The sequence below is a fragment of the Myotis lucifugus genome, unplaced genomic scaffold (assembly GCF_000147115.1).
Source record: "Myotis lucifugus unplaced genomic scaffold, Myoluc2.0 scaffold_2512, whole genome shotgun sequence".
Classification (NCBI taxonomy): Eukaryota; Metazoa; Chordata; class Mammalia; order Chiroptera; family Vespertilionidae; genus Myotis; species Myotis lucifugus.
In genome coordinates, this window is record NW_005873560.1 from 6,139 (window position 1) to 22,645 (window position 16,507).

At 56.4% G+C, this 16,507-nt stretch overlaps 1 protein-coding gene across 1 annotated transcript; it reads left to right on the forward strand.

Annotated features, from left to right (window-relative positions):
• Positions 1–222: 222 nt before the first annotated feature.
• LOC102430410 (putative thiamine transporter SLC35F3) lies at positions 223–15,583 on the forward strand (the record flags this gene model as incomplete). The annotated part of the gene is made up of 5 exons (XM_006108503.3): positions 223–547; positions 8,758–8,977; positions 13,153–13,278; positions 14,260–14,452; positions 15,494–15,583. Coding segments are annotated over 5 exons (954 nt in total), but the record flags the coding sequence as incomplete, so codon positions are not given.
• Positions 15,584–16,507: the final 924 nt, after the last annotated feature.

A 16,507-nucleotide genomic window follows, 5' to 3' on the forward strand; every position in this document is an offset into this window, starting at 1 on the left:
TTTAAGTGTCCTTTCAGGAAGCTGCCAAAGGCCCCTCCTGTGTCCTCCTGGGCGGCTGGCCATGACCCTGGTCTGTTTTGTTTCAAAAAGCTGCCTCCACACACCCTGTCCCTCCCCTTCCCAGGGTGTCTAGCCTTGGCCTTGACCATGGCTGTGGGTGGGGTGGGTGCCCCGTTCTGGGGAGATGTGGAGCCCGCTGACCTGAGCGCCTTCTCTCCGCAGGGGAGGAGCGCCCCCGGGAGGGCCCGGCCCCCGCGGAGGCCCCGGCGGCGGCGGCGGGGTCGGAGGCCGGGCGCGGGAGCCGCCGCTGCTGCCGCTGCTCGGGGCCGCGGCTGCGCAAGCTGGGCTGGGGGCTGGCGGTGGTGCTGAGCGTGTGCACCTCCTGGGCCGGCGCCACGCAGCTCGCCAAGCGCACCTTCCGGACCTTCGACGCGCCCTTCACCCTGACCTGGTTCGCCACCTCCTGGAACTGCCTGTTCTTCCCTCTGTACTACGTGGGCCACGCGTGCAAGGCCCCGGAGCGGCCGTCGGTGAGGCAGCGGTACAGGTGGGTCTCCCACGGGGGCGGGGGGGCTCCTGGGGCAGGGCTGGGACAGACCTGACAATCAGGGGTCCCCCGATGTCTTAGTGGGACGGCCGAATTCTCCCCCCACCCCCCTGCCCGCCCTCCTCTGGGGTGGTGAACACCCGCTCCTCCACCTCCAGGCCTCCCCTCTTTCCTTCCCCCCCACTCACCCCCCCAGCCCTGGGAGCTCCTTTATATGAAGCAGGAGAGGCAGGGGGCATCTTCTAAAATGGCCTAGAGCAGCGGTCGCCAACTGGTGGTCTGTGAGGTCCGAAAGATTGGTGACCACTGGCCTAGAGCATGTCCGGCTGGTGTGGCTCAGTGGTGGAGCGTCAACCTAGGAACCAGGAGGTCACGGTTGGATTCCCGTCAGGGCACAGGCCCGGGATGTTACCTTGATCCCCAGTGTGGGGCGTGCAGGAGGCAGCCGATCCATGATTCTCTCTCATCACTGATGTTTCTCTCTCTCTCCCTCTCCCTTCCACTCTGGAGTCAATAAAAATATTTTTTAAAATAGCCTGGGGCAGGTCCCCAGAGAGGGTGGGAGTGGGGCGCTCTGGCTCCAGCCGGCTCCTCGGGATGGGGAGTCGGCGGAGCCGGGTGACGGTGGCTCTCTCTGGCTCAGATCTGTCCCTTGCAAGGACCCGATGACTCATTCCCCTCCCAACCCAGGCACCCCCCTCGCGTGTCTGAATACCCTGCATGTGACTGTCACACTCAAAGCCGCGTCTGGCCTTCACTGACTTTATTTTCTCATACGGAGTCCACTGGTTTGCTGTCCTTTCAAAAAGAGGCTGCCCGGCCGGCGTGGCTCAGTGGTTGAGCGTCGACGTAGGAACCAGGAGGTCACTGTTCGATTCCCGGTCAGGGCACAGGCCCGGGTTGTGGGCTCGATCCCCAGTGTGGAGCGTGCAGGAGGCAGCCGATCCATGATTCTCTCTCATCATTGATGTTTTCATCTCCCTCTCCCTTCCTCTCTGAAATCATTTAAAGGAAAGGTGTAATCAGAGCACTGCTTTTATTTTTTTAAATTTTTTAAAATATATTTTTATTGATTTCAGAGAGGAAGGAATAGGGAGAGAGAGATAGAAACATCCATGATGAGAGAGAATCATGGATCGGCTGCCTCCTGCACACCCCCTCCTGGGGATCGAGCCCACAACCCGGGCATGTGCCCTTGACCGGAATCGAACCTGGAACCCCTCAGTCCGCAGGCTGACACTCTATCCACTGAGCCACACCGGCGAGGGCCAGGGCACTGCTTTTAGAAGAAGGGTCCTGGTGGGGCTTGGTTAGCCACAGGCCAGCCTCACACACACGCCCCCCAGGGAAAAGGATTCCAAGTGGCTGCCGGAGGCCAGGCCCGCAGGAGCCTGGAACCAGACCCGGAACCGAGCCGGCCTGGGCAGGCTCAGGGTCAGCTTAGCCAGAAATTGCTAGAGAGACACGCAGTGTACCTCCTGTGAACAGCGGCCAGACACAGGCAGGGACTAAGAGGGTAGGAAACTGTGATAGGCCCCCAGATCGCCCTGAGGCCAGAGGGAAATGCTGGGCTGCTCTTCGTCACAGAGGAAAGCGGTGTATTTTACAGTTAAGTGGACCTAAGCGAGTTTAATTTGTAATTGGGAGTTCTGGCTAGGATCTGCTGCTGCTGCTCAAACAAAACAGTGGGCGTATGGGCCCTTCTTTCTTCTTCTTTTTTTAATATATATGTTTTTATTGATGTCAGAGAGGAAGGGAGAGGGAGAGAGAGATAGAAACATCCATGATGAGAGAGAATCACGGATCGGCTGCCTCCTGCACGCCCCCCACTGGGGATCGAGCCCACAACCTGGGCATGTGCCCTTGACCGGGAATGGAACTGTGACCTCCTGGTTCATAGGTCGATGCTCAACCACTGAGCCACGCCGGCCGGGCTGAGCTATTTTATTTCTAACGGGGGCCACAGAGCAAAGGGACTTTCTGGCATCTGCGTTGTTCGTTATGACATTCCTCATCGGCCTACCTCCGCTCGGGAATTGAGGGCCTGTGGGAAACGCAACCACTGGACATGACGATGCCTCGTTTTTAAAGCAAAATCAGGCCAAATCCTCTTTCTATACAAAGCATCCGTGCTGAATGCTTCACAGAGTCACCAGACACAGTTTATCTACTCCAGGCACGAGCCAGAGCAGGCTGGGCCACCTGCCCAGACACCCGCCGGCCAGTCCTCTAAACCAGCGGTCGGCCGCCAACCGGTGGCCCGGGGACCACTGGTGATCCGCGAGGTCCGAAAGGTTGGCGACCGCTGCACCCCTGCAGGCCGGGGGCTGGGCGGGTTAGGGTCTGCCGAGGAGGGTCCCTGGGAAATTTCAGAGGTGTTTTCCAGCTGAGGTCACCGTACCCCAAGAGACACCCAGCTATTCGTGGGTCCCCTGTAACCACTCTCAGGCGTGGAAAGGGCATGATGGTGGGGTGGCCACACCCCATTCCTTCTGGTTGAGTCGGTCACAGGAGGCAAAGGTCAGATGGGCCAGAAGCAGCCGCCTTTTGTGACGTCTGTGCAAATCCCATTCTTGGGCCTTTTCTCAGTAGAATGATTGTAATTGCATTTCCCTCGTTGGCTGTTGCCTGCGTTAAGCGGAGCAAAAACAAAATGATTTGTGTACTCAGCGTCCCCGCTCAGGAGCACGTCGGGAACCTTCCTCGCGCTTCCTGTCTGAGTGCCTGGCTTTATGGCGCTCGCGTTTAATGAGTTCCTCTCAATCACACATGCATTATTAATTTATAAGAAAATAAATTAAAAGCCCTGGGAGCTACAGCTCCCTTGCCGCAGGAACGTATCGTCAGAACCATTTCGTGGCATTATTTGCTGCTTGTTGCTCTTGGGTTTGGGGGGAAGGATGGGAATTTTTTCAAAGAAAGGCTTTAAGCCGGGCCGTTATGGCTCAGGGGTTGAACATTGAGGTGTGTGAACCAGGAGGTCATGGCTCGATTCTCGGTCGGGGCACATGCCCGGGTTGCGGGCTCCATCCCCAGTAGCGGGCGTGCAGGAGGCAGCCTATCGAATCTCTCATCATTGATGTTTCTCTCTCCCTCTCCCTTTCTCTCTGAAATCAATGCAAATATATTTTTTAAAAAGAAAGAAGGGCGTTAAGTACCCACCAAAGAAGGGGGACAGGCTGGTTAATATTTCATTATGAATTAGTGTTGGGGTGTTGGTCTTTCAAATGGTTCATTTTGAGCGTCCGGTTTGGTGAATTTTTGTAAAAGTTGGGTGAGCGCTGGTGTGTTTAAGCTCAGACAATGCCCTTGTATCCTGGTAAAGACGTTTCCTCCACGCGGTGGGGAGCAGAGAGAATGACGCTGAGGGTGGCCTGAGGGATATGAGGACATTTGCATTTTGCAGAATCCGTTTTGGGGGGCAGGTGAGGCTAAGTAGATCTTCCTTAGAGAGGAGGGAGGGAGCCACGCCCCCAGCTCACAGGAGTCCCACGTGGGTGGTGGGAGTAACAGCCACATAGAAATTCTATGAAAGAAAAGAGCCCGTTTACAAGCTCAACCCAAACCCCGTTAAGTCCCTCGTCATAAACAACAGGGTTTTATAGGGCCGCTGTGAAGAGAACATTCAACTCTGCTCAGACTCAACAACATCAACGTGTCAGCCTCCCCATGTGCATTTCTGAATTTAATGGGATCCCAGCGAAAACACCAAAAGCTTCGCGTTAGGCAGCGGACGAGGCAGCCCTGTAAAAAAGCCGCTCAGGGAACGAGCTGTTCCAGAGACCAACTGCTTGCCGGGAAGCCGCGGGGGTGAGGGCATGTGGGGCTGAGGCGTGTTATGAACATGTCTATAACTGGCATGTAGAAACACACCAGGACATCGGTGTGGGGCTGACATGTGTTATGAACATGTCTATAACTGGCATGGAGAATTCACCAAGACACCCAGCAGCAGCCCTGACGCACGGAGAGCTTTGGCATCTGACACGTGTGGGATCTCACACACAGTGAGAGGACACAGAGAGCTTCGGCCCGTGAATGAATCAAAAGTAGATCTTTTTTTATTTGTGGTCAGATCGGGGGAAAAATAATACAGGTTTTGGTGTGCCACAGAATTTTAGTGACCGGTTTATGTGGGCCATGGAAGGAAATGGGTTGACAGTCACTGGCGTAGCAGGATCATCTGAAGACATTTCAGCCTCAAGAACCTTCTGTGCTCCTCAGATAGCGTTTGACGCCCTTTGTTTTATTTTAAATTTTTATCTCTCATAACCTTCATCACCAAAAAGGTGTGATTGTGACATTTTACAGTTTCCCAGTGAAACCATATCAATTTAAGTTAAACACCCAAAGCATTGGCAGATTACATAGATAGATAGATAGATAGATAGATAGATAGACAAACAGACAGGTAGATAGACGACAGATAAATAGGGAGGTGATGGACCATATGCAATGACAAGGAAACACATCCAAGAACTATTGTTCAGTGAAAAAGCACAATAGCCCTAGCTGGTTTGGCTCAGTGGCTAGAGCGTCAGCCTGTGGACTGAAGGGTCCCGGGTTCGATTCCGGTCAAGGGCACATGCCCGAGTTGCGGGCTCGATCCCCAGTAGGAGGCAGCCGATTCTGTCTCTCTCTCTCTCTCTCTCTCTCTCTCTCTCTCTCCCTCTCCCTTCCTCTCTGAAATCAATAAAATATATATATATGGCAAGAAACTATAAGCCAGATGCATGCTGGGCACAGCTTCCGGCCAGAGCCGTCTCCTCCGTTGTGCGGACTCTGATCGAGGCGGAGTGGGACTGTTCTTATTCCCGGGTGGGGGATTTTCTGTTAGTCAGGCTGCTGTATTCAGTGACGTGTTTGTTTTGACGCCGATCTCCTTGCCTAGTGAGATCACAGCTGCAGGACAAAGCCAGGTTCACCCAGGCCCCTCTTGTTGAAAGCTCATTTTGACAGCGATGGCACGGCCGTGTTTTGAGGGCTTGTGGGAGAAGACGCTGGGGAAGGAAATGGTAATCTAGGTAAGTAGGGCAGGTGCCAGCGTTTGACCTTGAGACTGTGAAGGCCCCGTCTCCGGGAAGGTCGTGGGGATGGTGTGATTGAATGTTCTCAGGACTGTGGGCGGGCCCTTCCGTGCTGGTCACTGGGATGGCAGTTCCCGGGGCGTGGTGTCCCCAAGAACTCCCCGGGGGCTGGTTCAGGTGTGGGTTCCAGGCTTGTGTCTAGAGACTTTCGGGAACCTTCTGCCCAGAGGACCCCGGCTCTGAGTTTATAACGAGTGCCCGGTGCGCCCACACGTTCTGCGGGAGGCTGCTGTGGGGATTGAAAGCGAAACCTCACCTGTTCTTCAGCTTTTCTCACTTGGAGAAAAACTCCACCGGTTTAGACCGAAGGAGCGAGGCCTCCCTCCGTAACTCAGCTACCCGTTCAGTAATGACATCTGGGATGAAGGAAGAGGTCGCGGTGCTCCGTGAGCCCCGCTCAGGGTCCCTGGGAGCCCGCTGGACGGAGGTTTGGGTCTTGGATTCCAGTGTCCTTTGTTTGGGGTGTGGGGTGTGGGGTGTGGGTGGTGAAGACGAACCGGCCCAGGCTGGGGAGTGAACTGGGGCTTGGGGGGTATGGAATTCAGCGATCTGGGCACGATGGGCAAGTCTCTCATCCTAGAACCTCGCCTTTTTCACTTTCTGAGAGGGGAGAACTGAACCCCAAGTCACGTGAGGATGATTAGGTGACAGACTCGGGGAAGAAGCCCCGAACGTCAGCCCCTCGCTTCTCCCTCTCCGGCGCCTCCATCACAGTCGACCAGGAGCAGGGACAGGCTCTGACCGGCCACTTTCTGTGCCTGCCCCTCTCCTGTGGCCCCCAACATACACGGCGTGGTGCCCCTCGCAGGGACGCGGTTAACAATCAAAAGGGCAGTGTGGGCAACGTTCCTTTCTTTTACATGAGGCCAAGCCAAGGAAAATGGAAAGGCTTATGGAAAAATTTCTTTTTCTCTTAAAGACAAAAGTCATTTTGTGAAGTACCCTTTTGGCTAATGCAGTGCCAACCGGATCCTCTCCTCATGATTCCCCTTCCTGGCCCTCAGGAGGGCCCGTGGCATTGGAGGTTGGCAGACCCGGGACCCGAGGGTGCCAGAGGCCTCCCTCACCCCCATCCCCTCGGCCCGCTTCCTGCGGCGGGTCAGCCGGGGACACGGTGCGGCTTCAGGGACGGGTTCCAGAAGCAGGTTCTGCCTGTGGCCCCCAGCGGGAGGAGAGACCCCGGGCAGTTGCCAAGGCTCGGGCTCGGCCCCCACCTTCTCCTTCTCGCGCCCCCGGGTGGGGGCTGGGCCTCAGTCTGCATTAGGGAAGCAGGGTTGTTTGTGTCCTGACATTAGTTGGTTCAGTAGAGCTGATGAGTTAGTTTCCAGGCGAACGGCTGTTTGCCTACTGGGTTTGGTCTTGGGTCAACAGTGGGCCGTTGACATTTCCAGGTTGTCACAGTTTTGGGTTACAGTTCGTATTTGGAGCAGGTGTGCCCGTGGTCACGGGGCTTTGTGTTTGGTGGCTTTGCTGATGGGATCAAACCCACACCCACAGGATGTTGCTGGTGAAAGAGGAGTTGCTGGCCCGGCCGGCGTGGCTCAGGGATTGAGCGTCGACCTAGGAACCAGGAGGTCACGGTTCGGTTCCCGGTCAGGGCACATGCCCGGGTTGCAGGCTCCATCTCCAGTGAGGGGCGTGCAGGAGGCAGCCGATCCATGATTCTCTCTCATTGATGCTTCTATCTCTCTCTCTCCCTTCCTCTCTGCAATCAATAAAAATATATTTCAATCAATCAATCAATCTTGGCCAGCACGTGCCTCGGTTGGTAGGAACCAGTGGCTGGGGCCTTCCATCTGCCCAGGAATGAGGAGCGTTAGGCTGTCATATCAGTTAAGTGGAGATCAGTCAAGAGGACACCTCTTGTGCTCCCTTCCTTGTGCCCAAGAAGAGGTCTCTGGCAGGTGGACTGATGGTCTTTCTCTCTCTCGGGTTCCCTTGCAATCAAGGTCTATGTGGGCAAGGCAGCTGACGCGGGTGAGGGCACAGTTTTGCGTCTCCCGTCAGCACCAGGCTCACTAGCCTGGGGACAATTACCTTCCTCTCCTTAGAACTAAAATCTGCTCAGCGGAGCTGTAATCCCTCAAAGGGCCACCAGAGCTCTACTGGGCCCAGGAATCTCACCTCCAGGATGGATCCCCACGCCCCTCCCCACTTCCCATCAGCCACTTGGGCTGCCAGTACCCAGCCATGTCTGCACGCCCTTTCCCCCCATGTCTACATCCATCAAACTTTGCAGGAATCAAAGGCAGGTTCTTGGAGGGGGCGTAAGTTTCCGGTTGGCTTTGGATGGCTCCTGTCCCAACATGAGTCATTTTTTTGTAACAGTGAGTCAGAAGGAACTTGGAAATCCTACTTTGCACTGTGTTCCCGTAAGAAGGGTCAACCTCTTAGTTAAAAGAGGTTGACATTATTGGCACGATCCTTGCACCACCTTCTGTTGAAGCATCAGGGGCCAACCTGACGTGCACAGAGGGAATAACACGACATCAGATCATTGCGTGATGTTCTCTTCACTGCACATCCATAAATTATATCTGTAAAAGCCTAAGTGACCGTTAGGACCAAACAACCAGAACAACCCGTCGACCGGTCGCTATGATGCACACTGACCACCAGGGGGCAGACACTCAACACAGGAGCTGCCCTCTGGTGGTCAGTGCATTCCCACAGCCAACCTCCCGCGGCCGCTGCCCCCCTGCCAGCCAGCCCCCCCATAGGCCTCGATTGCCAGCCAAGCCGAGGGACTCCACCTGTGCACAAATTCGTGCACTGGGCCTCTAGTAATGATAAATAAAAAGCTCCCACCCTTCCTATAAGTGCTTTTTTAAAAAAAAAGACAGGGTGGCCCTGGCCCCTGTGGCTCAGTGGTTGACAATCAATCTATGAACCAGCAGGTTGTGGTTCGATTCCCGGTCAGGGCACATGCCCGGGTTGCAGGCTCGCTCCCCAGGGGGGGGCGTGCAGGAGGCAGCCGATCCATGATTCTCTCTCACCACGGATGTTTCTCTCTGTCCCCTCTCCCTTCCTCTCTGAAATCGATAAAAAACAAAACAACGAAAGAGAGAGACGGGCGTAGGAGAACGTGCGACGGTAATAACACTGCCTTCTCTCCTGTTTTAGGGAATGCTGTCGGTTTTTTGGAGGCAATGGCTTGACTTTGAAGGTGTTTTTCACCAAGGCAGCCCCGTTTGGTGTCCTGTGGACACTCACAAACTACCTGTACTTACACGCAATAAAGAAAATAAACACCACGGACGCCTCCGTGCTCTTCTGCTGCAACAAGGCGTTTGTGTTCTTGCTCTCGTGGATCGTTCTCAGGGACAGGTTCATGGGCGTGAGGGTAAGTCCTGGCTGCCCGCCTCCCTCCCGCGCTCATGCCGACCACCGCCCGCCCATCGGCTTGCTCGTTCGCTCCGTGCGCTGGCCCCCGAGCCCGAGCTGCTGGCCGCCCTCCTGCCGATCTGGCGGCGGCGAGGACCCCGGCACGGGGCCCCTGTTCTCCGTGTGCCTTGCAGACCTTCTTGCTTGCAAACCATACTCGACAAGCGCCCATGAAAGCACCTTCCATTTCAGGCTTCTCCACAAGCGTTCCCTGAAGCGCGTGCCCGTCGGGGACCCGGCCTGGGGAGGGCGTGTGGCCCTTGCCGGTGTGGCTCAGTGGATAGAGCGTCGGCCTGTGGACTGAAGGGTCCCAGGCTCGATTCTGGTCAAGGGCATGGACCTCGGTTGCCGGCTCAATTCCCAGCCCGGTCTGGGAATTGACAACCAATCATGTGTCTCTCGCACATCGATGTTTCTCTCTCTCTCTCTCTGTCTCTTCTCCTCCCTCCTATTCTCTCTCTAAAAAAAAGGGGGGAGTTTCCCTCGCATCCTAGAGCTGGTCTCGCCTGGCTGTCTTGGCCATGGGGCCAGTGTGGGCTGTGCTGCAGCCTCGGCACCAGACCCGGCTGAACCAAGGAGCAAGGAGGCGGCATCGGTGATGGACTTTCGGTCTCTAACCATCACCCCTCCTGGGAGAAGGCTGTGCCGGCCGCCTGACAGCTCCTGCTCTGAGTGGTGCTGGGTTTCCCTCGTCTCGTTTTTGGGAGCTCAGGGAGCTGGCGAGATCCGGGAGGCCCAGCAGCTGGCCCGGGAGACAGGCAGGGTCCCCTGGATAAACCGGTGGGGATTCGCACCCAGAACCAGGCCTGCCTGCTGCACAGGTTCTCCCAGAACCTTCCCCTGGGGTCATTTCCAGGGACTGAAGGGAGCTGACACTGCCCCCTGCTGGAGGGCTGAGGAACAAGCTTGAGTCTCCCAGACATAACGGTCTGGGAGTAGTTGGCAGAGAGGACTCGTGTTGTTAAGACAGTTACTCAGGTCACAAGGGCTGCGGTGCCAGAAGGAACAGGTGCAGATCACATGACCAGACCAGAAGGAACAGGTGCAGGTCACATGACCAGACCAGAAGGAACAGGTGCAGGTCACATGACCAGACCAGAAGGAACAGGTGCAGGTCACAAGGGCTGCAGTCCCAGAAAAAGCAGGTGCAGATCACATGACCAGAAGGAACAGGTGCAGGTCACATGACCAGACCAGGAGGAACAGGTGCAGGTCACATGACCAGACCAGAAGGAACAGGTGCAGGTCACATGTCCAGACCAGAAGGAACAGGTGCAGATCACATGACCAGACCAGAAGGAACAGGTGCAGATCACATGACCAGACCAAAAGGAACAGGTGCAGGTCACATGACTAGAGCAGGAGGAACAGGTGCAGGTCACGTGACCAGGCTAGAACCAACAGGCGCAGGTCAGACCGGAAGGAAGCCAACGTGTCTGGGACGTGCGGCCTCTTACGGCCTCAGGGGTGACCTGGGAGGATGGCCGGTGTCACCCGTGATGCTTCCGTGTGCTCTTCCCGGCTGTTCAGACTCAGGGACCCTAACGCAGCGGGGACTCCAGCCCAGCGTCAGGCTTGCGTCTCGGTTCCCCTGCGAGCTGTCGAGCCTGGAGCCGGTCACTTCCCGTCTCTGAGCCTCAGCCACCTCGTTCCACACTAGCCGTTCACGCTCACCTTCTAGAACCGTTCTGGGGAGAAGGTGAGGCAGGCCTGGCCCGTGGAACTCAGGGGGTGGGTCTCTGTGTCGGTGAGAGGGCCCGAGGGGTCCCCCGCTTCTCCGGTTGGCGGTTGGCGGTGGCAGAGGCCTCCCCCGTTTCAGGAGGCAGTTTGGGGCAGAGGGAGCGGCCACAGCGGGAGAGCGTGGGGGCTCCGGGGCACGACCTCCGGCCCCTCCTAGCGCGAGGCCCACGGGCTGTGGCCAGGCGCTGGAGGGGGGAAGGGACTGGGGGAGCCAGCCCAGCCCGCGGCTCAGGGGAGGCGGGAGTGGGGGCGTCCGGCTGCACCCACTGCCCGCGCTTTCCAACCAGGAGAGGCTAACGAAGGAGCGAGAGGCCCAGCTGAGGCTGTGGGCTTTTCTCTTTCTTTTTTTAAAAAAAAATATATTTTTATTGATTTCAGAGAGGAAGGGAGAGGAGAGAGAGAGAGAGAGAAGCATCCATGATGAGAGAGAATCATGGATCGGCTGCCTCCTGCACGGCCCACACTGGGGATCGAGCCCACAACCCAGGCATGTGCCCTGACCGGGAATCGAACCGTGACCTCCAGGTTCCTAGGTCGACGCTCAACCACTGAGCCACACCAGCCGGCTGCCTGCTCTTTTGTCAGTTCCTGTTCTCTTGTTGGGAAAATCGCTGTTAACTCGCTGCCTCTTTCTCTTAACGAAGAGTTGTACGCGGTACACGTGGTGTTTGAACATGCAATACATACGTGATGTGTGAAGTGGCTAAAACGACTAATCCCGAGAGGTGGGCAGACAGACGGGGGCGTGTCTCTGCGGAGGGTCCCCGCCCCTCTCGGGAGCCTCTGTGTTAGGTGCCGATGTGTCGTCTGGTGAGACTGTGGCGGGAGGAACACACTGGAATACGTCTGCCACGCAGGCACTGCCTGAGCCTAAACTGTGTCACCTTCACTAGCAACTCGACATCTAAACCGCCAAGGACGCTTGGAGTCAAATCGCAAAATGCAGTCGGCGGTGGCTCGCTATGTGAGTCATACTTTCCTGTTTGTGTAAATATAGACACTGACTTTGCAGGCTGACCGGCCCGCACGCTGCCTCCCTGCTCTGCCACGCACCTGCTGTGTGACTCGGGGCAACTTCCTTCACCTCTCTGAACCCGTTTTCATGTCTATAAATGAAATGTGTGAAAATACCTCTCAACGTTGAGGGTTAAATGAGAAAATGCATAGGAGACACTTATGCCAGGACGGCTCCCTACATGTGAGCCGGGTGAGTGTGAGAGAGAGCAGAGGTCAGCTTTGAATGACCCGTAGAGCGAGAAAACACTCCGTAAACCCAGGGTTGAAACTTGCATTGCACACGTTGGTCCTGCGCTCCCCATGCCCACACCCCACCCCCCCCCAGCGACTCTGCTGGGGCTCCGTGACCCCTCAGATCAGAACTTGGACTTCCCGCCCAGATGGTGTGGCTCAGTGGTTGGGCATCGACCTATGAACTAGGAGGTCACGGTTCGATTCCTGGTCAGGGCACATGCCCAGGTTTCGGGTTCCATCCTCAGTGTGGGGCTGCAGGAGGCAGCCGATGGATGATTCTCTCTCATCATGGATGTTTCTCTCTCTCTCTTCCTCTGTCTTCCTGTCTGAAATCAATACAAATATATATTTTTTAAAAGAACTTGGACTTGTCCTTGGAGCTGGCACACTTCTCCCTGGGGAGCTGTCCCAAAGTCACCATCCCCCGTGCACTCCGATGCTTTCCTTTGCACGACGGGCGTGTGAGCATCTCCCTGGCCCTCCCCTCCCACCTGCGGCCTGTGCCCGCCAGAACAGGGTGGAGGGAGCCATGAGGGAGGGCCCTGCAGCAGCTGAGAAGAGAGTCGGCACCTCTCGGGCTAGTGCCCCGTCTGTGGCCTTGCAGGCAGAGACACACGCCCCATCGGAGCACCCTGCAGCGGGCGTGTGACACGGGCCCTGATCTGCGGACCTCACAGGCCCGGCTGTCGGGATGCAGAGAAGCGAGACCATATGAGGTGCCGTCAGAGGGCTGGGAAGGAGCGGGGTGGTCACCGCCAGGTGCTGTCCCATCTACCCAGGAGCAAAGATTTAGAGGAGGCAGCCTTGGCTTGTTGCTCAAAGAAGGAGCGAGCCCTGGCTGGTGTGGCTCAGTGGATAGAGCGTCGGCCTGTGGACTGCAGGGCCCTGGGTCCCATGCCCGGTCAGGGCACATGCCCAGTTTGCAGGCTCGATCCCCAATGCGGGGCGTGCGGGAGGCAGCCGATTGGTGGTTCTCTCTCATCTTTGATGTTTCTCTCTCCCTCTTCCTCTCTGAATTTTTTAAAGGATTGAAAAGGAGGCCCATTCCCCTCAGCTCGCGAGCTCTCGGGAACATTCGGCCTCTTTGGCGCGCAGGGTCCCTGGGTCCGTGCCCGCCCTGACCTCCGCCTTCCTCCCCTGCAGATCGTGGCCGCCATCCTCGCCATCGCCGGGATCGTGATGATGACCTACGCCGACGGCTTCCACAGCCACTCGGTCATCGGCATCGCGCTGGTGGTGGGCTCCGCGTCCATGTCTGCGCTCTACAAGGTAAGGCGGGTGCTCGGGAGCCTCCCGCCGTGAGGACCCGGGCCTCGGCGTGGCCGCCTGGCTGGACGCGGGGACCTCGATGGTGCCTGGGCCTTAGGACCTCTGTCCCCGGTGCCTGAGCTCCGGGCAGCCTTGGCTCCAGCTCCCCAGACCCTCCCATTGGTGGCCAAACCTTTGTAGCATTTGGGGTAAAGTGGGTGGGGCCATGGGTCTTCAGGGTGACACTGGTGATGTCATCGTTCAGCGAAGAATGGGGAAGGTCAGGGACCCTCAATGGCCGGCTCAGTGTTTGGTGAGATAATTTCCCACCAGATCGGACAGGGTGCGGCTTTGTCATTTAAATTTTTTAAAATATATTTTTATTGATTTCAGAGAGGAAGGGAGAAGGAGAGAGAGAAACATCCATGATGAGAGAGAATCATGGATCGGCTGCCTCCTGCACGCCACCCACTGGGATGGAGCCTGCAACCCAGGCATATGCCCTGACCAGGAATCGAACCGTGACTCCTGGTTCCTAGGTCAATGCTCACCTACTGAGCCCCGCCGGCCTGGCCAGAGATGGATTCCTAGGGTCCCCAAGAGGTGTGTGTGATCCTGGCTGATGCTTCTCACTCGTGTGGCTGCCTCGTCTTCACCCTGAAGCTGGGGTGCAGTGTTGTGAATGCAACGCGGACAAGTGTGAAGCCACGATTCGTGAGGGGCTCCCTCTCCAAGCAGCTGGAGAGGAACTCCACTGTGATGTCACTGGATTTGTGATGTCACTGGATTTGTGATGTCACTGGATTTGTGATGTCACTGGATTTTCGATGTCACTGGATTTGTGATCTGGGCGGTGAGCGCCGGTCTGACCGCCCTTCCCTGCAGGCCTGGTGGTGGGACCCGCTGTCAGGTGGCTCCGTCCTGCGGTCCAGCCCCAGCTCAAGGGCCTCCCCGGAGCCCAGCTGGGCCAGCGGGGTCTGCAGCCTCTCCGCTTCCCCGCAGGTTCTCTTCAAGCTGCTCCTGGGCAGCGCGAAGTTCGGAGAAGCCGCCTTATTCCTGTCCGTCCTGGGCGTGTTTAACGTCCTCTTCATCTCCTGCGTCCCCGTCGTCCTGTACTTCACCCGCATCGAGTACTGGAGCCCTTTCTCCAACATCCCCTGGGGGCACCTGTGCGGATTCTCCGTCCTCCTGCTGAGTGAGTAGCGCACGGGCCCGGTCCCCGCCCGCGATCCCCGCCCGCAGTCACTGGGGAAAACACTGCCTGTATATAACAAACACCCACATTCAACTCCCTGCTTTCCTTTTTATTTTTTAAAAATATATTTGTATTGATTTCAGAGAGGAAGGGAGAGGGGAGAGAGAGAAACATCGATGATGAGAGAGCATCATGGATCGGCTGCCTCCTGCACGCCCCACACTGGGGATCGAGCCCACAACCCGGGCATGTGCCCTGACCGGGAATTGAACTGTGACCTCCTGGTTCGTAGGTTGACGCTGAACCACTGAGCCACGCCGGCTGGACGCTGGTAACGTTTATTGAACACCGATAAGTGTCAGAGTTCAATAAATATGATCACCTCTTATCATCATGAATGTCATTGTCATCGTTACTTGATAAAAGGCTGGTCTGGTGCGAGGCAGAAATGCAACCAGGAGGTGCCTCTTCATTTCAGTCTGAAAATGCAGACCCCAGCCCGGCCAGCGTGGCTCAGATGGCCGACCTAGGAACCAGGAGGTCACGGTTTGATTCCCGGTCAGGGCACGTGGCCCAGATGTGGGCTTGATCCCCAGTGTGGGGCGTGCAGGAGGCAGCTGATCCATGATTCGCATCATTGACGTTTCTCTCCCTCTCCCTCCCTCTCTGAAACCAATATAAATATGTTTAAAAATAAGAAATAAAAATGCAGACCCCAGGACCCTTGCTCACACAGTCAGCCCCGCGTCCCTGCCACCCAGACGGGGAACAAAGGGTGAGGAGGCCTGTCCTCTTTTCCGGCGCCTTCTCACTGGTCACCTTTACTACATTTCTCTTCCTTCTTCAGGGAAGGAGGGGAGCTGAGCCATCAGGAAAGTCGTTCTTAATCCCCACATCCCAGACCCCCCCCCCCCGCCCCCCCGCCCCGAGTTCACGGGGTCAGAGCCGAGGGCAGTGATCCGTGGAGCTGGGGTCAGACGGACCCCACGGAGGCTGGCCAGGGCCGGTCACGAATAACCGCTTCTTACTCTCCCGTTTCAGCGTTCAATGTCGTGTTAAATTTTGGAATTGCTGTCACCTACCCGACTCTGATGTCTCTCGGGATCGTCCTCAGTGTGCCTGTGAACGCAGGTGAGTCTCTGCTTGGCTGTAGACAGACACACGCATGCGCATTCATCGACACGCACACGCTCCCACACACACAGCACAGTGGGAGCCTGCGTCCTCACCCCAGATCGCTTGTCTCTTCTGTCATTTTGGGAGGGACCAAGTATTTATATTTATTATCTGCACAAGTCCCGTTCAGGTTTGGTCTTCAAAACGTAGTGATGTGCATGCATGATGGATGAAATAATGCTCTTCAATTCTAAGAATAAAGCATGTTGTCGTAGAAAACATGGAAAGTACCAAAAATTTAAACGATCATGTGTTCATTGTCCTGACACCCACCGGTGGCCACAGTCAGGCTTTGGTTTATACAGGGTGGGGCCAGAGTAGGCCTATGGCTGTGAGCAGGTCACACAGCGTTTATTCTTGTGTGATTATTTAGTAATTTAATTATTGTCTTCTTTTTTCTTTTTCTTTTAAGGGAGAGGGAGAGAAAGAGAGAAACATCAACGATGAGAGAGAATCATTGATGGCCTGCCTCCTGCACGCCCCACACTGGGGATGGAGCCCAAAACCCGGGCATGTGCCCTGAGCGGGAATCGAACCCATGACCTCCTGGTTCATGAGCTGACTCTCAACCACTGAGCCACACCGGCCGGGCAATTGTATTAATTTTCATAGGAACAACTGTCAACCTATGTTTGCCCTCCCCCTGTCTGTTTGCCTAACAAATCCGTGTCTGAACCGAGGTGAGTTGGGGGAATCAACTACAAGTTCAAGGCCTCCCACCAGAGGGAGTGAAGGGTGATGTGCCTGAGGCAGCCCCTGCCACTGGGCACAGAACCAAAGTAAGGAAGGTTCTGCCTTAGCCAGTTTGGCTCAGTGGATAGAGCGTCAGCTTGTGAACTGAAGGATCCTGGGTTCGACTCCGGTAAAGGCACATGCCCG